Raw genomic sequence first — 27,918 nt, 5'->3', positions numbered from 1 at the left:
CTTATGTTCTTGTCAATTTAATGCTCAACATTGATAGGATTGTGAAAATACTACTGTTGGTACTCAAGCTTAAATTACTGGTTTGTTTAAGTTTTTGAACTCATTTTAAATAATGTTGTATTTTGTTCCATCCCTATGGTATTTTTTCCAGGAGAGCTTTTTTATATTTTCATGCAAGGCAAAACGGTCACACCGCACTGTTTAGTCCAATCGGAATCGCTCCTCGATAAGACCAGACTAATCACGCCTCTATCGATTTCTTATAAGAAAGGAAAACGAACGAGCGTGTTATCGAGTGCAACATTTGCGATTTGCCCTGCTGCGCGCGTGCACTTTTTAATAATCTCCCGTATAAATCAGATATCCGTGTGCATTTCGAACGCGCTTCGCCAACACACACACAAAATTAAGTAAAAAGTATAACAGGAATTGCAAATAGCGAAAAACAAAAGCTTAAACCGTCGAGTGTGAAAATTTCAAGCTAAAAGCAAAGCGAAGCTAAGGTAAATTTGCAAGCAGTCTCTGTTTTTTTTTTCTCGTGCTATTTTCTACTTCTCATCTTCCTCCCGCATCCTGCCCACTAAACCAATGCCCCGCCCCCCTCTCCTCGACCGCCCCGCCCCCATACAATTGTGCAACACACGCACGCACACAGACGCAAATGGGAGGCTTGGAGCAGTTTCAAACCACCAACAAACACGCACACATGCCCAGCCACACGCGCGCATATACATATACCGATATACATATGCATACATACAGCTGTATGTGTACATATTCCAATAAGAACGGGCAAAGACGTGAAATGTTTTTTTTTGTTGTGTGTGCATACATACATTAATTGCATTAAACGGGCAAAAAAAAAACACAAAAAAAAATTGAAATTAAAAGGAGGAAAAAAGCGCAATGTCAATGTCCGCCCATGCCCGTTTCAATTAATTTTCCTGTCGATTTTGGGCCCCAAAAAAAGAAGGAAAAACAACAGCGAAATACGCGAGTGCAACGGGTAAAATAACATGATACACACAACACATGTGTGTGTGTGTGTGTGTGTGTACATTATATATGTATACATAGGCAACATTTTTTCTCTTATTAGTCATCTTTGGTGTGTGTGATGAAAAGCGATGAAATTTCAGCTGAAGCTGTACGTACGTACATCCCCAACAAACAAATTTTTTTCGTGTGCAAAAACCAGCAAGAACAAGTGAAACAAGTAAATAATAATCGAAAAAAGGCTGCCAAAGGCAACTGAAATGGAAATATCAGTAAAATTCAACAAGAAAACTTTCGTGTGTGCCTATGTGTGTGTGTTTGTGTGTGTGCAAACAAGAGATTTTCTCGAAGAGAGCCGCACGTAAATTACGGTTCTCCTCGTCCTGCGTATGTGTGCTTGTGTGTGTGAGCGGCAGGACACCAAAAGCTACGAAAATTTTCATGCTGTAGCAGCAGCACATAACGGTTCTTCCTTCGCTTTTCTCAATGTGTGTGTGTGTGGGTGTGTGTATGTTTCTGTTCTGTTTTTTCTCCTTTTTTATTTTTTTTTGCCTTGCTCTGCTGCTGCGCAGTCGCTGCCGACGTTGAATACACAGTCAGAAAAATATTACGATTAAATAAAGAATTTTAACTATTTTAGTATGATATGTCGTTGAAGTTTTTAATAGACGTTTATTATTAAAGTTAATCGTATTTTTAAAAGATTTCAAAGAGTTGGTAAATCCTTGTAATGAATTTGATTTGTTTTATGCTTTCATTCAGATCAATATCTCATTTCTATCATTTCTTTTCTATCAAATTTAAATGTTAGGCAGCATGGGTATCATATATTCTACATAGCAAACTATAGAAAACTATTTATCTATTAAATATGAATGAATATGAATGAATATAAAAACCGTGTTTTTTTCTGTGCGTTTCTTTGAAATTTGTTTGTCCAATTTGGCGCTCTCTCTCTAGTTCCCAGATCTCTCTCTCTCCCTCTCTGTTGAGTCCCCTGTCTCTTTTCCTCTCTCTTTGTAGCCTCCCTGCGTTTTGTTGTCCTTCGACTCCTGAGCTCTTAACTCCAGGGACATGCCACAAGGTTCCACTGTGCGCGTGTTTTCGTTCCGAGAGCTTAGACCCAAGGTCCCTGGCTCATCTCGTCACTTTTGCTCCTTATTTCTTATTTCTTATTCCTTATTATTTTTCCTTATTCAGAATTCCCCATGATCCCCTTATTGCCCCAACATCACACGCTCAACTCCCACTCTCCCGCCCCCAAAATAAATATAAAGGAGAATTCCACTGCATTCCCGCTTGCATTCCTCCTCAAACTGCACGAATTCCCACGAGGAGCAGCCAAAAGGTGCCAAGTGGCGAGCTGCTGCCGGGAAAACTGCTGCAATTCATTAATAATTGCGGGGCGTCCGTCCAATGCAATCATCCAATAATTGCTCCATCGGCGTTCCAATCGAAGCGATTCGCCATTGACGTTCCGCCACTCCGCATTTCGAATTCCGAATTCCCATTCCCCCTAATTAAGGAGCAAATGCTGATAACACAACGTTCATGCGCCAAGCAATTTGTGAATTTTGAATACTTCATTCTGAATCATGTAAATTTCTGGAATATTAAGTTTCTGAAATTGTTTTAGATATGTATATGGACTTTTTAAGAGAGTTGTTTACCTTTCTTTTGAAAGTGTTTTCTCTATCATTAATTCTTTTTCTCTTCTTCGTCTGAATATTTTTGTGTGCAGAATAGAAAAGTGCCTAAATGTTTAGAGCACTGAATGTTTTTCAATCGATCGTTCGATGGAACAGGTGCTTCTATTAAAAGTCAGCGTGAGCTGTTTAATTTCTTTCCAACCAAAAATTCCCAAATGCTTCGCATAAACATTAACGCAATTTTAATGCTGCGGAGTGCATTTTGTTTCGACTCGAGTTCCGTTTTCTGTCATTTTAAAATGCACCAATTGAATGAGCTACCGTTTGAGTGATTAGCTATGCAAATATGCAGTTGGACAGCTAATCGGCAATCGGTTAATATTTACCAGTTAATTACTGGCACAAACCCCGCACAGGTGCAAATGGCAGGTGAAATAGATGGATGTGGGGATGTTGGCACTTTTTTGACCAATTAGCTGGACGACAATTGCTGAAAGTGGTAACCAGAGGCTGTGTGGGAATGGCCAATGGGAAATGAGTCACACGAATCGCCACAGACAGCCCAGAACCAGATAGAATTGTATCGTGGAATACAATTGAAACGAGCGGTGAAAAATGAGGGAAAAAAATATAAAACATAAAAATAAATAAGAAACTACAAAGCACAGATAGAATTGAATAGTAAAGCAGCCGCCAACACGCAGAATTTTCAAAGCGAATAGCAAACACAAAAGATGCTCGCTCGGTGTGATTTTTTCTCTTTTCGTACACACAAATTGCGCTAATAATAGCGAAAAAAAGGCGGCAGAAGAAACTATTAGAAGTACAGAGAGTTTTTTATGTTATTTTTCAAACGCAAAAATAGGAACGCGAGCATAACAACACGAATCGGAATACTTAGAAAAGCACACAGTATACTCGGTGGAAATGTTCCGTGAATAAGAATATGAAGTCAAGTCGGATGCAGTTTGCCCTGTTGCACTTAAAAAAAAACAACGATTGCCATTTAAACTGCAAAAATGGCAATAAAAAAAGTCATTGTTCACTAACGTCAGTACTTAAACTTTTATTGAAATGGTCACAATAAAGCTCGTTACAATTAAACCCTAAAGTTTTAAAGTTTATATGCTAGAACTCGAATGGGATTTCAGTTATTAAATCACCACAAGAGAATTTGTTTATTTGTATCATTTAAATTCGTACAAAAAGAGCAGAAATACAGAAATACCTATATATCGCACCTAGATAGCATGTGCATTTCATTTTTTAATCAAATTAAAAGGGAAATATATTTCACTTTGACCTGCATTCCACAAATGAAAGAGCTTTACTTTTTCGTACATCAAATAATTAAATCAAACTATCAATCTAGATTCATTTGAACATAAAAAAAATCCAATCAAATGTAGGTTATTTTTAAATAGTTAAAAGAGAGCTGTTTGTGGGCATTGCATTGTTAAAAAAGGCAAGGAACATAACATTTCATATATAGCTTGTTTGAACAAGGCTTGAAATTCCGTAAAATGTTTGTTCCACCTTCGTTTTTGAAATTATTATAAGGAGAAACTTGTTTGACCTGGATTGCATGAACGAATGCCATTTTATTAATATTCGGAATGCTGATTAAATATTAATTTAACCCATTTGAATTTTGAGTAAAGTTTAAAGGAACGCTTGCTTGCCACGTTATGTCAATATTTTTGTTGGCCATGCACTGGCGTACGTTTAATATACTGTTCGTACAACTTTGTTCATGATAACATGAAATTTGAACATAATAATGATATATTAACAATGTACATATTTTTAATATGTTGAATATTTTTTGAGGCAATTCGTTTTTCTTTCCTTTGATAGATTTGATTTGGTTTTCACAATAAGCAAAAAAATCAAGTATACGTATAGTAAGCCAGTAGAAAAAATTACGTATACGAGAGCTAGGACATTACAAAATCCATTTTCGCATTCAATAAACTAGAAACGATAAATATATCTTTAATGTAAAAAACTTATAAATTTCTTAGATTTCATAGATAATAATATTTCGCTTGTTCTCTGTTGCTTTCGAAACAAAAATAGATAACACCACAAAGGATCTTCGCAGTTGAAGGGAGGTAGCAGTGTTATTATTGTGAACACAGCTGTATGTACATATATACAGTTATCCCCAACAGTTTCGGGTCAATTGACTTTTAGTGTAGTGCTGCAAACACAGACACACACACATACAACTCTGCGTTTGGTTTTGCTTGCGTTGTGTGGGTGCGCTGCTGTGTGTGTGTGTGTGTTTGAGCAGAGGCGCAGGCAAAAAGGAAAAAGCTCGCAAAAAGTAAAAAGCAACACGGCAACTCTGCTGACGTCGACGTCGACTGAGGCAGCGGCAGCGCACGCAACAAATCGCCTGAGCCAAAGCCAAAGCCTAAGCCCACACAGATACATGTGTGTGTGGGTGTATGCGTGTATATAGGAGCACACAGGCTCGGGCACTGTTTCTCCCTCGTCCTTGTCCACGTCTTCTCCTACTCCCACTCTCCCTCCCTCTAACACCACCTGCCCACTGCTGTCTCTATCTCTCTCTCTCTCTCTCTTTCCACTCTCTCTATCTCCGTTTTACCCAAACGTCACCGCACTGTGGGCGTGATAAGCTCAAACATTGCGCCTTGATTTCGCAACGCTCCTTGGCTTGAGTTTAAGCAATGTTTTCAAGCGCGCACCTCTTTAAAATATCCATAAATATTTTAGGGTATGCGTGGGCCTGCACTTTCTCAACAGAAGAAGTGCTATTTACACAGTAAAATAACAAAATTGGAAATGGTTATAAATGTGTTAATTTTATATTGTTATATTGTTATGAGCGCAGTGTATTTTTAATTCTTATTAACTCATATGCGACCGCCTGATTCGCGATACCTCCGGCTGCCTTTTTATTAGTTCCTTGTTGTCAATGACATCAGCATCTTTTTTTTTACGCCAACCAAACCCGTTGTGACCCATTGTACTTGGCATTTTTTGCCGTTTCTGCTTCATCCTTCGCATCCTTTTTTGCTGCAGATGACGTTTCGGGCCCAAGAAAAAGGATGCGTGCTGATGAAAGTCGGCACAGGAAAAGGCACTAACCAAAATAAACATAAAAGGAAACTCACGTTGGCCTTTATGAAGTGCCCAAGTTAAAATGAAAAATTTGGGTACCTCATTTAAAAAGCAATTATTTGCTCAATCATAATTCAAATTTTCGGCACATTTAAAAAGCAATTAAAGCAATCGAGTAAAATTGGCAAACGAATAATAATTTGCAAATAGAATAATCTATAAAAACCATCTACTAATTGTGTATTTGTATTTTATTTTATTTGTTTTATCGAATATACGTTATGTTCTTTTTAACCCTAATATTACTAAATGCTATTTTAAATTAAGATATACATGCATCAAATTAGTTAGTTTACGAGCTTGCGAGCGTAGAAAAATGTTATTCTTTCAAACATCACACGTTCGCAACTACCCATCACGTTTATTTTTGTTTAAGCTTTTCGGTGTTTTCCTCTCATGATGAGGACGTTGCATTGTTTTCATTTTTATCGGCGTGACGTTGTAGCTGTTTTTCCCGCTGCTGCGTTGCTTATGCTGCTGCTATGGCTTTTGCCATCCTGTTGTTCTGTTGCTCGTGTGCCAGCAACAGGACACTCAGGACACACAGACAGGAACGGCAGGGGAAGAAGGAGAATCAGAAACAGAAGCAACAGAGGAAATAGAGGCAGGAACAGTGGGTGGCATAGGCATCCACATTCACATCGTTTTCGTCATAATGACCGACTAACTGAGTGACTGCGTACGTCTGTTATCCTGATCCTGGGCGTGTGTGCGTGTGTGTTTGTTGTTTTTTTTTTCTTTTTTCTTTTTGCTGCCAGGCTCTAAATGCGCCTGTATCGTATCTCTCTGTTCGTGCATGCGCCTCAGCGGCGGTCAGGGTTGACTTTTTGCAGGAGGAAGCAGCCAAAATGGAGGAAGATACAGGGCTCAGGGCTCAGGACTCAGAGCGGAGCCCAGGAGCCCAGGCAATGGCAATCACCCCTTGGTGGCCACACGGAAACCCTTGTAACCCTCAAGCCAGCGCAACGGCAACGAAATTAAGCTGAATCCCAGCCAAATCCGCTCGCTTCTTCGGTCTTATTGGATTTCTACATTTGTATGAGTGTGTGGGCGGGTGGGTTTGTATGTGTATGTCAGTGGGTGTGTGTGTGTGTGTGTGTCACTGTGCTGGGAAATCGATAAAGCATACTTATTTGGATTTTTGGTGCAACATGCTTTAAACTTCGTATACACACAAACAGACACAGCTACAGATACAGAATAACAAGAGATGCACAGAAAGAAACATTTACATTTTACCATTTTAACGAGTAAACGAGGCAATTCCAATTTCGATACCATGATACTTTAAATCACTTGTGTTTGAAAGTCGGCAGTAAAGGGAATCTTCTGGAATGAATTCATCGTTCTTTCGGATTAAGAAAGTACTGTTTGCATACTTTTAGACATCTTTATGGTGATTTTAATAACCATAGTGATTTCTGTGGAAATGTAATTATTTAATTGACCTGCGCACTTGTCAGCGTAGCTTTTCTTTCCGTGTGACCAGTGGGCACGGTGTGTCATATTTCAGCGTTATATGCTCGGTCACCCCACCGCACATAACCTCAAACCGCGTTATGGCTGCGCTATCAAAAGCTCCGCTATCCTGCTCTCTCTCTCGCTCTCTCTCTCTCTGTCTATCTCTCTTTTTAGCCCGCTCCTTCGTCCCAGTTAGACCAACTCGAGATTAGCTTCCGGTGGGGATATAAATCATCTCTCGGTTCGTTGCTCAAGTTATAAATATTAAATATTCAAAAGCGACTTTTTCCCATTCTTCCTTCATCTCCAGCTGAGTGTATGTGTGTGTGTGTGTTTTCCCTCTGCATGCTTTTGTTTCGCCCTTTCGCTTTCAGCTTCGCACTTTAAACAGCTGCTCCCGCTCCTGTTCCTGTTCCGTTACCATTCTCCCCCCTCCTTTCGCACCCCCGAGACCCCCCTCGTATTCTTTGAACGCACTCTCCCGAAGCTTCGTTACAGTTACTTTTGCACACATACACTGACGGTCATAAAAACCGCAACGCGAATGAATGTAACAACAAAAACCACTTGGGGAATTCCGTTCTGGGGCTCCCTGTGTGTGCGTGCGTGTTTTTGTGTATGTGTGTGTGTGTGTGTGTGAGTGGGTCGAGAATTTCGAACAAAGGGAATCCAGGTTAAAGATTATGCTACTTACTTTACCTAAATTAACCCTTCGCAGCGCACCGCAAATCAAGTAATACTCAAACAGTCAAGATTCTATTAACAGATTTTTTAGGTTTCAGAGTTTTAAGAACTTGGCGAAAATGGAAACCAATGGTTAAAATAAACCAATCCAAGATTGCCACCCACTTTTTTTTTAACCGGAAATATGGCATTTTTGCATACAAAAGTTGAATATTTCAGTAGATTAGTTAGGGTATTCGTGTTGGCCTTCGTCTATTGTGGGTTCTTGCCCCAGTCGAGTGCATAGTAAAAAGTTGCTTCCTTGTTTCTGTTGCTGTTGTTATTCGCCTACTGTTGGTGTTGCTGCTTTTCTGTGCTTTGCGTTTGTGCTACTTAACCTTTTTTGCTGGCAGTATTTTGCAAAGTTGTTGGCCAAAGTATTTTATGCTGTACGACGGAAACTTTGCTAAGTGTTGTTGTTTCACTCATTTTGATACCCTTTCAGATGATGTTAAGCCATTTATGCACATTTATTATAGATTAATGGTTTATAGTATGTATTTTATATTTATCGAGTAGGAACCCTTGTGCCCACTTAGTTTTCATATTATCTCACAAATGCAGTGTTAATACTCCAACAATTTGTTTTAAGAAACCCACATAAGCTCATGCTTTTTGGGTTATGCTGCGTCCTAGATCCCAGAGGGTATTGAAAAGTCGCATCCTGGCTTTCTCGGTGCCATTTTTCGTACATGTTTTGGTCATGCCGCTTGATTTTGTGCTCAGCTCTTGGCCATCGAGTGGCGGAGCTACTTTTCCTTTTGGCCTCCCTTCGCTTTGATTGTGTGAGTGCACTCAGCATGCAAACAATGCCGTTAGCCAGCAACAAAGGCGGTTGCTTTGGTTTTGTTGGCTGGCTGTGTTTTTGTTTTGCTAGCTGCTTTGCATAAATTTGCACACACAAAGCGGGCAACTAAAAAAAAAAAAGAACTGCAAAAGAAAATAGAGGAGAAATCGCTGGAAAAAACCAGCGTAAGAAGAAAATTTGGCAAAGCTGTTGCAGTTTTTATGACGGCCACTGTGCGACCAAGGATAATGGCAATGATGATGACGTTGCCTTGGCCGTTTATCCTCGTTCCGTTGGCTTTGTGAATGACATGTCCTTTTCGCCCCCTCTCTTTCATCCAATTCAGCTCGCTATCTCTTTCCGATGCTCGTTGCTCGACGTGCGTGTGCGTGTGCGTGTTGCTGCGTGCGTATACGTGATGTTGCATTTTACGGTTACTCGTTAAAGTTAATGCTTTTAAATAGCTTATAGGTAATTTGTTGCTGTCGTTGACACCTATGGCAAGCATTTTACAAGATTTGCACGAGTGTGTGTGAGTGTGTGTTGGGTGATTGCTTAAATGTGGTCACGATACAGCCATCAGCTGTTTGCACCGAGTTAAGCCGCATTTGCGGTGTTCAAAATCATATTAGTGCCAAATCCCCTCAATCTGAAAGGTATTTCGTTCAATATTTGGTTTAGATTCTACTATGTGCATATATTTGTTGAGCAATTTAGAGTAAATAAATGGATTGAGTCAGTTAAAGGTTTTAATTTATGTAGATAGGACCACTATGATTGCATTCAACATAGCCAGCTGAATACATTTAATTAAACTTAACTATGTTTTCATTTCTCTATTTCATTACGACTCCTTCTAGAAATTCCTGCTAAAGTTTCAAAGTAGATACGGTCAGTGGTAGCTCAAAGAGCATGAGATGCCTGGATTTGATTAAACTGCTCTACCTTTGATTTACGAATGTAAGCGATGAGTTCATTGTAGATTAGGAACAGCTGCAGTCCACTGATGTCCTGACGTACTTGCACTTAACTATGCAAAATGCAAATGTATCTTGATAATCGGTACTGCTGGAAAGTAACTGTCACACGAACGACGTCTAGTGACATTTGCTGCTAACTAGCTTGAGTAGATTGGGACATTAGTTTACCGAGAACTTCATTTGTGTCGCCACTTTTGCTTGCTGCTTAATAGGAGGGATTTATTTATAAACAATTGCATGCGCATTTTAGCTGGCCACTTTGCACACCTTTGCCTCTACCTGTGCCACCCACCACCCATCCACTACACACCCACACACACACATACACTTGAAACCGCCGCCAGTTGAGCAGCCAGCAAGCAGTGGACTAATGCTAATTGCCGGGTGGAAAGCAAAAGCAAATGCAAAGCAAAGCAAAAGCAAGAGTGGGGTGGAAAGCACATAGAACGAAGCACACACTAAAATTAGGTCGAGCAGTAACAGAGCAGCACAGCCAGTAGAATACAATTTGCCGAAAATAATCTCGCTGTGCGACAATTTTCATGCACCAAACAAACAATACATACATACATACATACGTACATACATATACAAATACTTATGCATACACACACACACTCATAGGATATGAAAAATCGCTCAAAGTGAAAAAAAGTACTTGAGTTATTGGAGCAGGCAGCCGCAGAGGGGCGGGGTGCATAAGGGGGTTGAATGTTGGGTGGGGGGCTTAGTTTATAAGATGAATGGGGGCGTTGGGGTCTCTGGGTGGTGGCAAGATCGGTGGCATCGGGGGGAAGTCGGGATGCCGAGAGCTGTCAATCAAACGGACACCAAAAAAGTGCGAGGCGTTGATTTGGACTTGGTTTTTCTTTCTTTTTTTTTTTGGTTTTGATGTCGCCCATTTTTTTTTGTTCGCTCTTTAGAAACAATAAATTAAGTTAAGCATTCACTTGAATAATATACCTGCACGTGAGAGTGTGTGTATCTTAAAAGCTAAAGCTGGTTCTTTAAAGCCTACGAATGTGCGTGCCACATGTTTGTGTCCGAAATTATGATGCTGTTATAAATGTGCAGCTAGTTTTGAATTGGCATTTATAATTTGTATAGCCGGGTGCTTGTAGAATAAAGCGACAATATATTAATTAAGTGAAAAGGTAAAACGGATTTCAAATCTGTGTCAAGACAGGTTAGCATCAGTAAGTGTTGAAATTATTGATGAAACAGGATACATACACATTTGCATATGCCATTTAAAATTGCTCTTTATTATGCTGTGGTTATTTGAATATTTTGTTCCTTTCAAAATGTAATGCAATGCAAAGTAGTTATATTTGCTTTGCCTACTTTTGAACGCCTTTATAAGCGATTTAAGGATTCCATTTAAATTTTGTTTTTTTTTTATTATTATTTTGAGTAATCTAGCCACGCAGAATGTGCGTCTGCCCTTTTATCCATAACCGATTTTCACTGTAGCCTTTTTCGTGCGTGTGTCCAATGCTTTTTTCTTTTATTTTTTTTTGGCATTTTTTGACATGTGTATGTGTGAGTGTGTCTGTGAACCTTATGCCGCGGGTAACTGTACACTCTGTTTGCGTCCTAACGGTAAAAATTGGCCAAATGGCGTGCGACCAGCGTGTAGAATAATTGCTAGCGACAGAACGAGACAGAGTGCATTGGTATTGGTTCAGCAAGGGAAAAAACCAAACAAGAAAATGAAACAAAAAAATCCGCTTCAAATTTCGAACAAATATGTTTTTAACGCCCGTATGTGTTTCGCTTTGTTTTTATTTTTTTTTTTTGCCTTCCGTTCCATTTTATTTATGTGAAAATAAAAATTTTACTCGTCGCGCAGTCTGTCGTGTGTATCCATGTGTGTGTTTGTGTGCGTGTGTGGTTTTGGAGGGGTGTGGTGGGTGGTGGGAGGCTCTTTTGTGGGTGACATGTGCATACAGGAGGTGGGTTTTTTTTTTTTGGTGGAGCTGTTTGTTTTTGGGTTATTTGTTTCGGACGTTTTTTTCCCCACCCCCCCGCGTATGCTGCCTGGCTTTTCTTTTCGTTTTGGCAACAACGTGACTTCATCATCATACAACATGATCATTGTCGACGACTGCGTAACGTGAAAAACAATTGCATGAATATTTATGTGTGCTCATGTGAGCGTTGTTTCCCCTTCTGCGGTTTTTTGTGCAAACATTTTCTAGCCATATAGCAACGTCGAAGGATTGCCCGGCAAATTGGCTTCGGCCGTAAAATGCGTTTTTCGTTTGCGTGTGTCAGCCACACACAGTTTCATTTTTCCCCATTTTGTCGCTAGCTTTATGAATTTGTTGCCTCTTTTTTTTTCTTTCTTTTTTTTTTTTTTGGTTCATTTGGTACTGTCTCACCCTGTTGTGTGTTGCCGCTGTTACTGTTGCTCAGTCGCAACGCATTTCTAACTTAATTATTATAATTAATTGGCGGCAGGAACAACCACTGAGCCGAAGGGGGCATAAAACCCATATAGAGGCGAACAGGGCAACACGCAACACGCCCACAAGTGGGCTATACGCTATACGCTATGCGAAATGTAGTTCAACAGGCGAAAATGAATGAAAATGGCTGGAATGTTCCAGCATTTTTCGACCACTTTGCAGGAAAATCATTTAAATTAGCCTCTCTCTAACGCTCTGGCGCGATTCTTACAGCCAGGCGACAAAAGCCTCCAGTTTAGCTGAATAATTTACCATTTATAAACGCCGTTTTCCTTCATGTGTTTGCTCTGTGCTCCAGTGTGGCAAACAATGCCACACACACACACACAGAGACAATGGATGGCGTAATACTAGTGAAAAAACGTAAAAAAGCTAAAACAAAGAATAACACGTAAATGTTTGTTTATAAAAATGAATAAGAACAATTGCTAAGCCATTTTGTGCGCATGAAAGCGGAATTATGCAAATGCAAAGTAAGCCAAGAACATCAACGCGGATAGCATAACAGTTTCGCACTGGCTGCTGTGCCAGTCAGCTTTTGTCCGTCGCTCTGTCGTGGGGACCGTGTTCCATTTCCATTCCAGTTTGAGGCCACCTAATACTAGAGTAGAGTCGAGGGGTATACTGCATCGGATGCAATGTATTTAATAGTAATCATAAGCTTACAACATTAATCTATGAACTAGCCATGTCCGTAAGTCCCCCTGTCCGTCCGTATAAAACTTAGGGTAAAATATAACAATATTAAACTGCAAATGTAAGTTCTAAGACCAGAATTAACTTCTATATAACCATTAAGAAACAGCAGCACCTAGTACTCAGTGTATCCCACTTGTGATTGCATATCGAACACACAAATATTATTGTCGTGTCGCTCTGTTTTCAATAACGCTCCATTGTTCGCAAATGCAAACAGCAATTGTTGTTGGCGGCAGTTCGAATGTTGATATTTAACTTCTTTTTTTTTTTTTCTTTTTTTTTGTACCACCAGACACCGCAAAGCAAACACATAAACATGGAAGCAAACAGCTGCTTTTTGCTGACCCTCTTAAGTTTGTTTTGTTTCATTTGGTTTCGCTTCGTTTCGTTTCGGCTTGGTTTGGTTTGGTTTCGCTTATGTAGTTCGGTGTCTCGCCTTTTGTTCTTGCCATTGGCATTCGACACACTTTTTAATTAGTTTTGCCACATATCGCAAATAGTTTCGAGCAAACACAGCACTTGGCCCGCTTTAATTAAAGGTTCGGATCGCTTGATTTGCATTCAACAGTAAATATTTACACATTTGCTGTTTTCCTTTTTTTCTGTTTTGTTTTTAATTAAGTTGCCGAGAGCTGCGAGACTGAAACGCAGCCGTATCTGCTTTAATTGTGACGATGGCAACCCTAAAACACCGACACCTCCCCTGCATATTTGTATTCCCGCAAATTGTGATACAAACAATCGAACGCAAAAGATGCAGGCATGCATGTATTTACTTGTTGGATAAACATTGCGAATACAGAATGCTGAATTTATGGATTCACATTCAGTTTCGCTCGAAATATTACAAACGTGTGGGTGGTTGGGCAGTTTTTTTTTCCTCCTTTATGGTTTTGGTTTTTTTTGTTTTTTTTTTTTTGTGGGTGGCCAGACCTGGCACACATGTTTATCGCATGATATAAACCACCGACCAACGTACAACAATGCCAGCCTGAATTTTAAACCGCAATCCCCGCCTAGCCATGTCCGTCTAAAACGAAAAATAAATACCAAAGAAGCGGAACGTGAACGAAAATAACAATTGCAGAGAAATGGACAAAAAAAAACAAAAAAAACAGAAGGCAAGCGGAAAAAGTTTGTCTCTATAGGACTGACACCTGTACAAAGCGTCAATAAGTGAGGCCAAGTGGGCTATTAAATGCCAAGTTAATGGGTTGAACAAATTGTTTTTACCAGTTGGTGTTGTTATTTTCCGCTGTTGTTCATTTCGCTTCGCTTGAAGTAGACGCATAAAATGCATTAAATGCCCGCCAGTCGTCTGATCGATTATGTGTGGGTATTCAATTTGTGTGGCCAACAACTTATGTAAATCCGGCGATAAGCGAGTTTGCGATAAGAGCGAGAATTTAGGCCAATTACCTTATCGACGATAAGGTCAAGATCAAATGATTATATATTCGAAAATAGTGCGAATTGCGCAAACGGCCAAGCCTTTTATGAATTACTGGTTTCGATAATAATTTATTCCAAGAACTTGTGCTACCGATAAGCAAATAAACGATAAATGCGATAACAATGACTGCCTAGTTCAACAGAAAGCTAGCTTTTAAACATTATAATATACCATTTGTGAGTCTATTTACAAAATAGATAAAGTGTCCAACTCATTCGATTATTTGTGTCTTGTTATTAAAAGTCCCTAAACTTGAACTTCTAAGGCCAAGAGCAGGGAGAATATTTTCCTTACAAATACTTTATAGTTGAATGCCAACAGTTTGCACGTTTGCGACTTTTAATGGAGGCGTATAAACGCGTGCCAATATATATTTATTGCCATAAATTGTGCAAAAACATTAGCACAAATTACAATTGACATGGCGATGGAGGCAGAAACACATGTGTGCCAGTATATGCCGTGTGTGCGCGGCTGTGTTCATTACGCGGTCAAACTGTTTTATTTGCATTAAAATTGAGGTTAATAACTATGTCGCAAATTTATTGCAACTGTCAATGCATATCCATTAAAACGCTTGCGTTCAATTTGATGCGTCAAATGCTCGATTAGCAACCGCGCAAACAACCAGCCACAAAACCACCGACGTGACGTCGCCCTTCCAATCATTTGGTCATTACGGCATTCGGCCCACTAAATTATTAATGCCGCTCTCTGGCTGAGTGCTAATTTGAATTTGAATCCTCTGCAGGTTCTCGTTTTTGGTTTTCAACCTTCCGAAATCGGAAGCTACGCCATCAAAGTTTAAAGATACTCCTGTCCGTCCGTATGAACGTTATGATCTAAGGATCTGTAAAAGCTATTAAGTTGAGATTAGGCAAGTAGATTTCAGATACAAAGAATTACGAAACATTATTTGCATTACAATAGTATTTTTATGGTGTTTTGTCATTGATTTTTGTTAGCTGTTTCTTCTCAAGTAAGTGACCAATAGAACTTAGTTATAGCTCGATCAATGTCGTAGGCAAGCCAGTGCACTTCGAACATATAGCTTCCCTCTGGAAACGGCAGTATTTTGGTGACCTTATTATTTATATGATTATATAACATCTGATCCACCACAATATCATGCTGAAATAATTATGATTTCAATATTTACTTTATAAACATCGGGTATACTTACGGTATAGGGACAAGTGTGGTTTATGTTGGAGTGCTCTTTGAAAAAACTATAAAAGAAATTAGCAATCGGATTGGGATTCGCCGATTTTAGGAATCTGCACGCGTCTAAAGTCATATTGTAGAGAAATGGGATATAGCCATTTAGACGTTTATAGAGGCCAAAACGCACCTGAATATATAATAAAATATATAAATTATTAAATATAAATATTCATATTAAATATTCAATATACCTTAACTTTGGTTACGGGTAGCTGAAGGAGCTTAACTTTAAGGGAACAATATTTGTAAGATCGGTTCACAGATTTCAGATAACAATATTCAAATAAGGCAAAGTCCTTATCCAGAGACTCGCACTGTACGTTTGTAAATTCCACTAGGGCATAAACCTAAAAGTAGCTTTTTAAATATGGTTATTCAGCGATACAAACTTACCTCTGCCAAGTAGTATGTAGTAAACATTAGAAAAGCGACGAAAAAATGCCACTTGACTGTCATTATATATTTTGGTGTATATAGAAAAATGCAGTTATTATATTGTTTTCCAAGTATTAATTTTTGTACACTTTGGAGTATCGGTTCAGCACAGACAATACATTTTACATTCAGGCTATAAACTCCACGACCAAATCGGCAATAAGCAGGAAAACGACAGTGGAAAAACAAAGCTTGCTGGTGGTTAGATTATTGATGTATACATTAACAACGTTTCATCACCATCAATTAAAATAGATAATACTATTCCAAAATTGGTCTGTTATTATCGTGAATATTTTTACTGTCATTAAAATAGTATATCTGTTTTAATGGGTTTATTTATTTAGAATGTTTTTTTTTTGTTATTATCCACCAGCCAAATATTGCGATCTAAAACTTGGTTTCCATATGAATGAATAAACCAAAAATCCATTTGATTGGTTAACGATCATCGGTTGGCAACGGTTTGCATAAAACTATAAATAGGTGCTGAACAATAAATATGGTTCATTATTATATTCTATAGTACTAATACTTATAAGATCAAGTTTTTATTACTGAAAAAGTCACAAACCAGCTACGATCAAACAAGACGGACCATAAACTGACTTCACTTTCGCACAACTACCGATTTGTGGCGCCCACCGTTGCACATTCTGCACATTATTGCACTCGGGAGATTTCAGTAACGAGTGCTTATATAATTACGCCGACATGTGAGCCGTGCTTCATACAAAATGAAGACATGCCCATTTATGCACATTAATGTGTGTGTACAACGTGGCACACAATAAATTGCACATTGGGGACGAGCCCCTCTATTATGGCAGTGCAATGCACACATATCGTTCATCTGACAGCCGGAATTAATTCAATAAAATCCGTAACATTTTATGTGCCATTAATTAAGGTATTAAATGAAACAAGACGCCGTTGTTGTCTAATTGGTGTCTAATTTAATTGATTGGAAACTATTGTGGAAATTTTCATGTTGTTTGGATACTTAAACAGATTCGTAGAGAAACTCACACACGATCTGGAGGAGTATCTTTATATATTTAAATTGATTTTAAACAATATAATACAAGGCTGCAGTACGCAGGCGGAAAAAACGCACAAAAAAAAACGAATCGTTCGCATAATTGCCTTTTAATAAGCAGTCAAAGATACACATTCTAGGTAAATATACATTTCTATATATACCAGATGTGTAACAGATCGCAACAGGTGGCTGTGGTCACCGCGGAAACTTTTAAAAACTGAATACGAATTGTTAATGATTTCAAAGAGCTAATTATTTAATTCTAGCTTATAATCAATGATAAACACAATAACTAAATTTTAATTCAATCTTTTTTTGAGCTAGAAACAATAATAGACAGTTCGTTTATTCGAGTGCCCACTGTAGTTCTGATATCGGCGAAAAAGTAGCACAGACTTTGTAAACAAAAAGTTGTATTTCATTAGCCCGCTTGGCGATGTTTCACCTACAATTTCCGTTGTCTTCTACCAAGCATTCATACTCTTTTTTTTTTCCCGGTGGGTTGGAAGGGGGGAAGGCCCTCCCTATTTCGTCGAGTGTAAGATGGGGGACACGTTCGGCCAGGAATGTCGAACATTTAGCCCCTGGTTGAGGGTGTGTTGATGCGATCGTGTAAACGCAAAAATATGCGCAAAGCCATAAAAACCCAACAACAGGCAAACAAATGAATTATATGCATGAAATTAGCTGTGTAGGCAATGATAAAATGTTGTTCTCTCCAATTCGCGAAACTCGTTTAATAATTAAAAATTAGCACACACACATGTGTGTGTATATCAAATTTATATTTGCATAAAAGCAACTTTGTTATTAAAATATCAGTATGCCAGAATCGTCGTTGTTCAGCGAATGTTTTTCAGCGTTTTACTATCGACTGTTACTGTCAATTTCAAAGTTGCACAAAGTGTTGACCATAAAACTGTAATCAGTTTTCGGTTGTAATTGTCTTCGAGTGATTTTAATGTCTTTTCGTGAACTGAACCAACATGAAACTGAGTCGTTAACTGACTTTGTTGGCAAGTAATTGATTTTGAGAACGCAACAACGCTGACTTCTTCATTTTGTGTGTTATGAGCTGAAAATTAAACTTCCTTACATATAAACTCTAATAACATTATGATTAGATTAAACCCAAAAATGGCGACTTGTTTTCAACTCTCCTAAAGAATCGCTTAAGAATTTTCCATTTGACTTCGTTCTGGTTCGTTTACGTATTCAACTAGATTCGCATTGGTTTAAAAGCAGGCGGCAGGTTAATTTTTTGCGTCATTCCATCGCCTGTTCAATTTGGAAGCGACAGCTGACTTTAATTTGCAGCTGTATATATGTATGTACATACATATGTATGTGTATATGTGGCGGTACCACGGGGCGGATGGTTGATGTTCGCCTGGCAGGACGCACGTGTTATTGGCTCGTATTGTTTTACTCCGCCACACTCTGCAGTTGTCAGTCTGTTAGTCAGTCTGTCCGTTAGTCAGTCTGTCCGTTAGTCAGTCTGTCCGTTAGTCAGTCTGTCAGTTAGTCTATCTGTTAGTCAGTTAGTCAGTCAGTCAGTCAATACGTCTCTGGCAGACGACTGGTAGCAGTTACTGTACTGTACTTATCCGTCAGTTAGTCCGTCCGTCCATCCGTCTGTTTGTGCAACCGTTGCGGTGATTGTTAGCGCTATATTTATTCAGACGGCGTTGATTATTTTTCTAATTTATCCGCACATATTTGCATTTGTGCAAGGAATGACAGCCAGTAGTCAGCCATATGCATGTACATGCATATGTACATATGTATGTATGCACAATTGCGAAACACTGCAATTAATCAAAAAAGCCAAAACGATGCCAAAAACGTCGAAAGTGTGTGAAAAAGGTAACAGGTTGTGACCAGTACGGTCGGCCATGCACATATTAACTGTAACTTGACACCCGTCGTGTGGCTTTCGTCACTAGCCTCTTTTGCTGTGGCTTAAAACGATTAAAAATACATTACATAGACTTTGAATATTCCATCAGTAGTTTTCAGCTTTAGGAATTCGTATTACTGCAGTTTACAAGCTTGCAATAATTACACAACACCCTGAAGGTACATATAGTATGTATAGTATGCATATGTGGTTTCCGTCACTCGATTTAACCTTCAGAATTTGTAATGCCCTTTTTAACATGTTTCATTACAGCCACTGACATTTAAAATGCGTATAAATAACATAAATAATGTATTTCTGGCGTCTAGAACTAAATACCTTCCGAGTTGTGCCACTTTGTTATTAACATCACCGTTGACAATGTATAGATAGTATTTTCTATTGTAATTTCAGCAGGTAGCACTCATACATACATACATACATACATACACACTGACATATATGCAATTTAAACAAATAGTATAATTTTTGAATCTAATTCGGTTGTTGATTTACTGTTGCAGTTGCCATAAAATGATTTCTCTTTCCTCATTTCTGACTAATAAACCGCTGCAATTTCGCTGCAATTGTTTAACTGTAAATGTCCACCCACACACCCGCAAAATCGCTGTGTGTGTGTGTGTGTGTGCAACACAGTTGCGGTCAAGAGAATAGAACTTAATAACATATAAAGTGTATTAAATTGGTTCTACATAAAATTATTTACACACAAATTTGGATAATTTGGCTCATTAAATGGCATTGTTTTGTTGTGCTTCTGTGAAGATAGCCAAAATGTTTGTATTATTCCATAATGTTTTTAAACCACAACGTATCTGATTCATATGCTTGCTATGAACAGGAAATAATACAGATGCATACTATGTACCACATTTGGTGGTCGGGACTCTTTTATTTTGAATACCAGCCAGGTACTGAATATAAAAGCAAATGCTAACTGCGTGTCAACATTTCTCATTGCAGAGCGCGTGCAATAGCAAGCAGCGAGAGAGGCTAATCCCGCGGACGATCCAGGACGAACCAGGAGGACAAGCACAAGGAGCAGCAGTAGCAGAGCACCAGGTGGTGGAGCAGGAGCTGGCGCGTCTGGGGCAGTGATACGTGATCAACTCTCTCAGGTGGGAAGGTTAGCAGCAACCAGCAACCAGCAACCAGCAGCCAGCAGCAGTCAGCAGTCGAGGACGCAGGCGGGGCAGTCGGAGGATCGGGCAACCATGTCTTCGCCGGCGGCTCAGAGCAACAGCAGCAGCAGCCAGTCGCAGTCCGCAGCCCAGCAGCAGCAGCAGAATCAAAAGGCCAATGTCAACAACACACACGACAACAAGAATGCCGCGGCGACGACGGGGACAGCGGGGGGATCGGGTTCAGGTTCGGGATCAGGATCAGCCGGAGCGGCAGGCTCGGCGGGCACACAGCAGCAGGGTCAGGGCGGCACTGGTAACTCGAGCGGTCCATCCAGTCCCACCAAGCGCAGCACAATATCGACAAAGGAGCGTGTGATCGACAGCGTGGCATTTCCGCCAAGCCGTAAACTCACCTGCGCGGATGTGTTTGATGCACGGACCGGCAAGCCGCAGCACGATGTCCTCAAGCAGCACTTCATCCTGGAGGGCAGGATCGAGGAGAGCGCCGCCCTGCGCATCATCCAGGAAGGCGCCACGCTGCTGCGCACGGAAAAGACGATGATCGACATTGAGGCGCCGGTGACGGTGTGCGGCGATATTCATGGCCAGTTCTACGATCTAATGAAGCTATTCGAGATTGGAGGCTCGCCGGCGACCACCAAGTATCTGTTCCTGGGCGACTACGTCGATCGGGGCTACTTCAGCATCGAGTGCGTCCTGTATTTGTGGTCGCTGAAGATCACCTATCCGCAGACGCTGTTCCTGCTGCGCGGCAACCACGAGTGCCGGCACTTAACCGAGTACTTCACCTTCAAGCAGGAGTGCAAGATCAAGTACTCGGAGCGCGTGTACGACGCCTGCATGGACGCATTCGACTGCCTGCCGCTGGCGGCGCTCATGAACCAGCAGTTCCTCTGCGTGCACGGCGGCCTGTCGCCCGAGATACACGAGCTGGAGGACATCCGGCGGCTCGACCGCTTCAAGGAGCCGCCCGCCTTCGGCCCCATGTGCGACCTGCTGTGGTCCGATCCGCTGGAGGACTTCGGCAACGAGAAGAACTCGGACTTCTACACGCACAACTCCGTGCGCGGCTGCTCGTACTTCTACAGCTACGCCGCCTGCTGCGACTTCCTGCAGAACAACAACCTGCTGTCGATCATCCGGGCGCACGAGGCGCAGGACGCCGGCTACCGCATGTACCGCAAGAGCCAGACCACCGGCTTCCCCTCGCTGATCACCATCTTCTCGGCGCCCAACTATCTCGACGTGTACAACAACAAGGCGGCGGTGCTGAAGTACGAGAACAACGTGATGAACATCCGGCAGTTCAACTGCTCGCCGCACCCGTACTGGCTGCCCAACTTCATGGACGTGTTCACCTGGTCGCTGCCCTTCGTGGGCGAGAAGGTCACCGAGATGCTGGTGAACGTGCTGAACATCTGCTCCGACGACGAGCTCATGACCGAGGAGAGCGAGGAGCCGCTCTCCGACGACGAGGCGGCGCTGCGCAAGGAGGTGATCCGCAACAAGATCCGTGCCATCGGCAAGATGGCGCGCGTCTTCTCCGTGCTGCGCGAGGAGTCCGAGTCGGTGCTGCAGCTGAAGGGCCTGACGCCCACGGGCGCCCTGCCCCTCGGCGCCCTCTCCGGCGGCAAGCAGTCGCTCAAGAACGCCATGCAGGGCTTCTCGCCCAACCACAAGATTACCTCGTTCGCGGAGGCCAAGGGCCTGGATGCCGTCAACGAACGGATGCCGCCGCGTCGGGATGCAACGCCCTCGCCGGCGGAGGAGGGTCAGAAATCACTGTCAGCCGCGGCAGCAGCAGCGGCCAATGCAAATGCGAATTCAATCAATGGATAATTCTAAGTCAGTTAGCACCAGCCACAGCTGCAGCTACATAACCAGTCAAGTTAGTCAGTCGGATCGATGGTTCCTCTAGGGATCCGTTTGATCCGGTGGATCGGAGGATCGGAGGATCGGAGGAGGATCATGGATGGTATCGCAGGAGGAGGAGCAGCAAAGTCAGTTGGTAGTCGACAGTTAAGCAGCGAACGGTGGGAGGGAGTCAGCAAATACAGTTCGGAACATAGGAATAGTCTCAAGTTCGGCTCAAAGAAGATAAACACTGGGCATACAGACATAGAACACAACAAATTGCAAGATCCTTTATAGTATAGAAGGCGAAATTGATCAAGGATAGTAGGGAGCAAGAGCAGAGACACCACCACCATCACCACCACCACCACAACAACAACAAAGAACAACAACAACAGCAGCAGCAACATCAGCCACTACAACAACAACAAGAGGAGCAGCAGCAACACAGCAAGCGTTAACGAGTACTTATTGGTATTAAATGCAGAACAACAACACCCCCTAAAATGGAAGCTAATTATAAAGTTGAATGATTATAGAATTACATATATATATAGCAGAATATATATATATATATATATATATCAAAATTTTTGTGCAACGTTATATCAAAAGAGCAAATGTAAAAGCTAAGCAGAAAAGTATTACAGTGCGCATGCGCGCCTGTCTTTTGGCAAGCAGTTGACAAGAAAGCAGTAGATATGAAGCAGTTGCCAGTTGCGCGCATTTCCCCATTCAAGAAGAACATGAAGAAGAAGAAGAAGAATATGTAGAAGAAGAAGATAGAAAGATTTAAAGAGGCAAACCAAAAACACTTAATAAAAGCAAATTAGGTAATTTAAATTATTTGCTAACAAATTGTAAGACGAATCGAAAACCAATCCTTCATCTCTGTAAAGTCAAACCAAACGAAGTGACAAAACCAAACTAGAACTAAAGCTAGCATCTAAACTGAAGCTGAAGCGAAAGCTGAGGCGAATTCTACTATTTTCGTTGTGTGGCGTCTGCGGCGACTTCTTCTCAACAACAAATATGAAAAACAAATTCAAATTAAAGAAAACGATAGAAACAAGAATAACTTCCTACAACAACAACAACAACAACAACAGCAACAGCAGCAACAATATTTTACTACAATATTTTAATACAAGAACAAGAAACGACTGAATCTCTCTCTATCTATCTAACTATCCGACTCTTTCTCTCTCGCACACACAACATCAAACACCACAAGCACACGTACACATACACACACACACAAAACATACATACACCAACAGGCAGAGCGATGATCCAACTCAAAGTTGATCGTCCCTTGCCAATCGTTTATCGGTAATTGTTTATCGTCGCCATTGTCGCCTCACACTCTCTCATCTGGTGATTGTGTATGTGGTCTTTATATACGTGCCATCTTTGTCGTAGTCATTAGCTGAATATATAATTAGTACACTTGCATGGGCTGCAGCGATGCAGGCGCCAGTGCTGAGTCAACCCACCCTCCTTCTCCACCTGCAGCCTGCCAGCAATCAAAATAATCGTTATCGAACCTATCGAAATAATCGAATCTCAAGGCGCGTCGATAGGCTGTTGTCCAAAACTCTTCCCCGCTTCCCTCCAGCATTTGCGTCTGCTTCGTCTTCGTGGTCGTGTGCAAATCCTTTTTATACTTAATGGAATTTTAGTTACTTTTTAAAGTCAAAGAGAAGAAGATGTAGAGGAGAATTAAAGGGGGATATGCAGAGAATAGAATAGAGCAGAGCTGAAAAAAAAAACAAGAAAAAAATAATTAAAAACGCGAAGCCTAACTAATGAAGATGTAATTAACGTGTGCAAAGGGAATTTTGTTATTTCTTAAATTTTTTTATATTTCTTGTTATCTTTTTTATAATTTGTATTTATTGTAAACTATTTATATATATACATATATACACACACACAATCAGCAACACACATAATATAAATACATAAATATATATTTATAAACTAAATTGTTGTTTCTACTTCATTATTGTTTACTACACCTTTTTCTATAAGCGTTAAGTAATTTAATTAAATGAATTTAATAAAATGAAAATTTAAACAAACAAAAAACCGCCTGCAGCCAAAAAGGGCATGGCGAAACGTTTTCTTAAACAAAAATAATTATATTCTACAATAAGTCATAAGGGAAAAATCATTAACAACAAAAACAGAAAAAAACAAATACAAAAACCGAACTATGTGAATTAACTATTAAGTTTAAATTATACAAGATGAAAATTAAACCAAATAACGTTTACAACCATTAACAAAAATAATATGTTGAAACCAAAAAAAAGCAAACAATTGTGCAGCATGCAAAAACACAAAAAAAAGATAAAAACTTATAACAATTTTTCAAATTCGACAAGACAACAAACAAACCCAATTTAAAGTTTAAAGAACATGTAATACAAAATGCAAACTTATAGCAATTTGAAGTACTTTATAAACAAATATACATACATACGCCTAAGAGAACGTATATACACATATATATATATATATATACATATATATATATATTTGAAATAGTTAAGGGTCGAAGTTGGTACAATATGATTATGCGCACGGCTCATTTGCGAATACAAATGATACGCCAGCCCACTTTTTCGAGTGTAAGCCGTTGGATTTCAATTTGCAAACAAGGTTTTAGTGTAGTAATAGCTTTTGTGACTAACTAACGTGCAAATTGAGTTAGTTCGCTTTGTATTGGCCAATAAGCCGTGCGCGTATAGGCCAAGTATGAGACGAAAAGAGAAGGAGACAAAGACGAAGACGAAGAGCGAGCAGCAGCTAATCGAACATGATACAAACACAAGCATAGAAAACAGAGAGTGCGAAAGCGATGTGCAAAAGTGCAAAAGTGCAGCAGCAATCAGAAGAAAAACAGTTAAAAGTCGGTGGTGACAAACTCAAGTTGTTATGTTGATAGGCACCCAAAATGAACAACACACACACAGAAACACATACCGCAGCATTGCTTTTTGCGAGCGAGGGGAGGGAAAGCATCGAAAGCATGCTCGGCGAGCAGAGCGGCAAGAAGAAAGCATGCTTTCGGCTCCGGCTTTGTTTCCACTTTCCGCTTCTTCCTCGCGTGTTTTTTGCCTTTGCGCGGGTGCCCATGCGCATCAGCGGCTACGTCATCAAGCAGTTAATGGTTACAGATGATTTAGATTTATATATATTTACATATATATATATATATACCTATATATATATATATATATATATCCATATACAATATAAACGGATCTAATGTTAAGCGTTTCACACACGGACACAACAATTTACAAGACGTTTATGCATTTCGATTCAATGAAAAATCAAGAATACGAATAATACAAATATTATAAACAATAATTACAATAAAGGATTACAGCAAGCAAGCTCTTACTATTATTTTTAAAGTAAATGAAAACTTTTTAACAAATTACCGCAACCCGTATACATATGTATAGCATATAACTGAATACTTTTCTCTCCTCCAACGTTCCCACAATAAAAAAAAAATTGAAGAAAAAAAAAATGAAAAATTACAAATTAGCGCGCTCTTCTAACATAAAAAAAAAGCAAATGCAAAACCAAAGTACATTTAATTAATATACACATATATGAGAAGAAACCAAAAACCAAAATATATAACATATTACGAGTAAGCAAATAATATATAAAAAATACTTTTATACTATATACACGAAGCCTAAGAACTAAACAAAAGCGAAACAAAATTATAATAACGACTACCCCTCTCGCTCTAACCTCTCCAATCTCCCGTTGTCCTGCTCTTCTCTCTCGCTCTCTTTCTAATACTCCCTCTCCATCTCTCTCTCTCTCTCCGTCTCTCTCGCACTGTGAAACTCCCGACTCGACTTCGACCTTGACCCTTTATCTCCTTTCTCTCTCTATCTCTATGTCTTTCTCTCTGTCGTTTCGGTGACCTCAGAAGAGAAGCCAGCAAAAATGCGAAAACCAAAACCAAAAGCAAAGGGAAATAACACTTTTTATCGGTACATTTTCTACTACACCATATGTATATGAATAGGAAATACAGAGAAGAAGATGAAGAAGAAGCGAATATAAAGTTAAAACCAAATTACCAACTACAGCAAACCGCAATTTCAATATTCAAAACGAATGGGGTCCCATTTTGAACTCGACTTTCGGCACCGTTTACAAATCGCTTGAGTTTAAAAACCATTTCGAAAGCTGTCCATATATATGGTATGAAAAAGAAACGTAGCACACATTTTGGCAGCTTTTGAAGTGTGAAAACGATATTTAAAGATAGCCAAACGTGATGAAAAAATGCCCATAAGAAACTATACTCAAATTTCAGCCGAAGGTTAAAATCAGATTGGCCGATTACAATCAATTTCACACTCAGTTTAATATCGAGAAAACAAAAAAAAAAAAATTGAACAAAAACGTTTTTAGAGTTTTTATTGAATTTCCGTTAGACTGTTAGTTTATCGATTAGCTTGAACTACTATGTACAATCAAATATTTAAGTCGCTTTAAGTAAGCCATTTTGTTAACCAATTGTTTTTTTTTTTTATAATCGTATATACACTTATTAAATTTAACGAGAATAAAGAGAAAATGGGAAGATTTCTTGTTTTTCGTTTCCACTCATCTCATCCATTGCAATGCGAATGAAAACCTTTTCATCATATGTATGTATGTATGTAATTATATACGTTACCTTAATTTTTTTGATACATGTATTTTTCAACATCTACTTCCTGCCCTCGAATGCTTTAAAACTTTACACGAAAAAGAAAACAATTTAATATATATTATAAACAACAAAAAAAAAAAAAAACAAGAAATGGACAAAGAAAAGCAAAAACAAAAAAACAAGAAAAACCAAGTGAAGAAAAAACCAAAAAACAATTAAAACTTTACCTTTTGGATAAATCAATTTAAATGCATATTTTATATATATTTAAACATTTATTTATATATAACATGTATGATAAATATAAGTTGAAAAAACTTTGTCAAAGCAAAAAGTTTATATACTTATATTAAAAACAAAACAAATGGATGAAAGATGGGAAAAGAAAAACCAAAAACCAAAAACAAAATAAATAATATTAAGAATGCAACATAACAAATTAACAAACAAGAAAACATCACATCTAGATAAATCTCTTAAAAATTTTCAATTTTATTATTAAACCGAAACAAAAGTTAATGGATTAACAAATTTATAAACCGTATTGCAAATGGGCAGCTGGCTGGCAAAAATTACATTACAATTTGCGCCGTTGTGACAAAAATTGTATGCAATCCAAGGAAGATAACAAATTAATTTACAAGATAAAGATGATAATGATGGAGATGTTGACGATGTTGACGATGGAGAATAAATGAAGGCAACAACAAAATGCAGACAACAAGTTTTAACCTTAAGTGAATGCAAAACAAAATGAAGAAACCCAATGAAAACAAAATGATTATCAATGTTATTAACATAATTAATATTAACAAAAAGAAAAAAAACAAGCAAAAAAAAAAAACAAATACAAAAACATTAAAAAAATATACAAGTACCTATCCTGAGAATAAAATGCGCGCACATTTATTATTTCCTCTAAAAGTTCGTTTGAGTCGATTTCGCCACCGGGGAATTTCAGAACAAGCATACACATACATATGTATGTACATATTTAGTCATGGGAAGCAAATCCATCAGAAGGCTCGAAATTTGCTCGAAAATTAAGGAAATTAAGGAAATTAAGGTAAGTGGGGCGAAACCGACAGGTGGCCAAAAACTCCATTTACGAAGCTGTTTCTATTTTTATGGATGATACATTCAGCATTTGTGCTTTAAAATTCGCACTTTTAATCATTTAATTATATTTCGTTTTCTAAGTTTTAATTTTTCAAGAAGTGAAGCTTTTA

General features: G+C 39.3%; 2 protein-coding genes across 3 annotated transcripts; one reads left to right on the top strand and one right to left on the bottom strand.

Annotated features, from left to right (window-relative positions):
• The first annotated feature begins 227 nt into the window (after window positions 1-227).
• Window positions 228-27,613, top strand: LOC6524983 (serine/threonine-protein phosphatase 2B catalytic subunit 3). Of its 2 annotated transcripts, none has more exons than XM_002100787.4 (2): window positions 228-503; window positions 19,955-27,613. In XM_002100787.4, the coding sequence occupies exon 2, from the start codon at window positions 20,206-20,208 to the stop codon at window positions 21,973-21,975; it is 1,770 nt and encodes a 589-aa protein (XP_002100823.1). In that variant the 5' UTR covers window positions 228-503; window positions 19,955-20,205; the 3' UTR covers window positions 21,976-27,613. The 2 variants fall into 2 exon arrangements, with proteins under 2 accessions (XP_002100823.1, XP_039231316.1); XM_039375382.2 differs by lacking the exon at window positions 228-503 and adding an exon at window positions 857-1,006.
• Window positions 13,658-19,934, bottom strand: LOC26534860. Its single transcript, XM_015190536.3, has 4 exons — window positions 15,987-19,934; window positions 15,785-15,940; window positions 15,553-15,720; window positions 13,658-15,500 (listed from the first exon to the last, which is right to left on the bottom strand). The coding sequence occupies exons 1-4, from the start codon at window positions 16,047-16,049 to the stop codon at window positions 15,345-15,347; spliced, it is 543 nt and encodes a 180-aa protein (XP_015046022.1). The 5' UTR covers window positions 16,050-19,934; the 3' UTR covers window positions 13,658-15,344.
• Window positions 27,614-27,918: the final 305 nt, after the last annotated feature.

The sequence above is a fragment of the Drosophila yakuba genome, chromosome X, assembly GCF_016746365.2.
Source record: "Drosophila yakuba strain Tai18E2 chromosome X, Prin_Dyak_Tai18E2_2.1, whole genome shotgun sequence".
Classification (NCBI taxonomy): Eukaryota; Metazoa; Arthropoda; class Insecta; order Diptera; family Drosophilidae; genus Drosophila; species Drosophila yakuba.
Note: the sequence above shows the minus strand (reverse complement) of the source record. Positions and strands in the feature narration are given on the sequence as shown.

Coding starts and splice junctions, on each gene's coding strand:
- LOC26534860 (XM_015190536.3), bottom strand. CDS start 16,049: ATGACAGTCAAGTGGCATTTTTTCGTCGCTTTTCTAATGTTTACTACA. Junction 15,941..15,986: donor CTACATACTACTTGGCAGAG/GTAAGTTTGTAT, acceptor AGCTACTTTTAG/GTTTATGCCCTAGTGGAATT. Junction 15,501..15,552: donor ACCACACTTGTCCCTATACC/GTAAGTATACCC, acceptor TAATTATTTCAG/CATGATATTGTGGTGGATCA.
- LOC6524983 (XM_002100787.4), top strand. CDS start 20,206: ATGTCTTCGCCGGCGGCTCAGAGCAACAGCAGCAGCAGCCAGTCGCAG.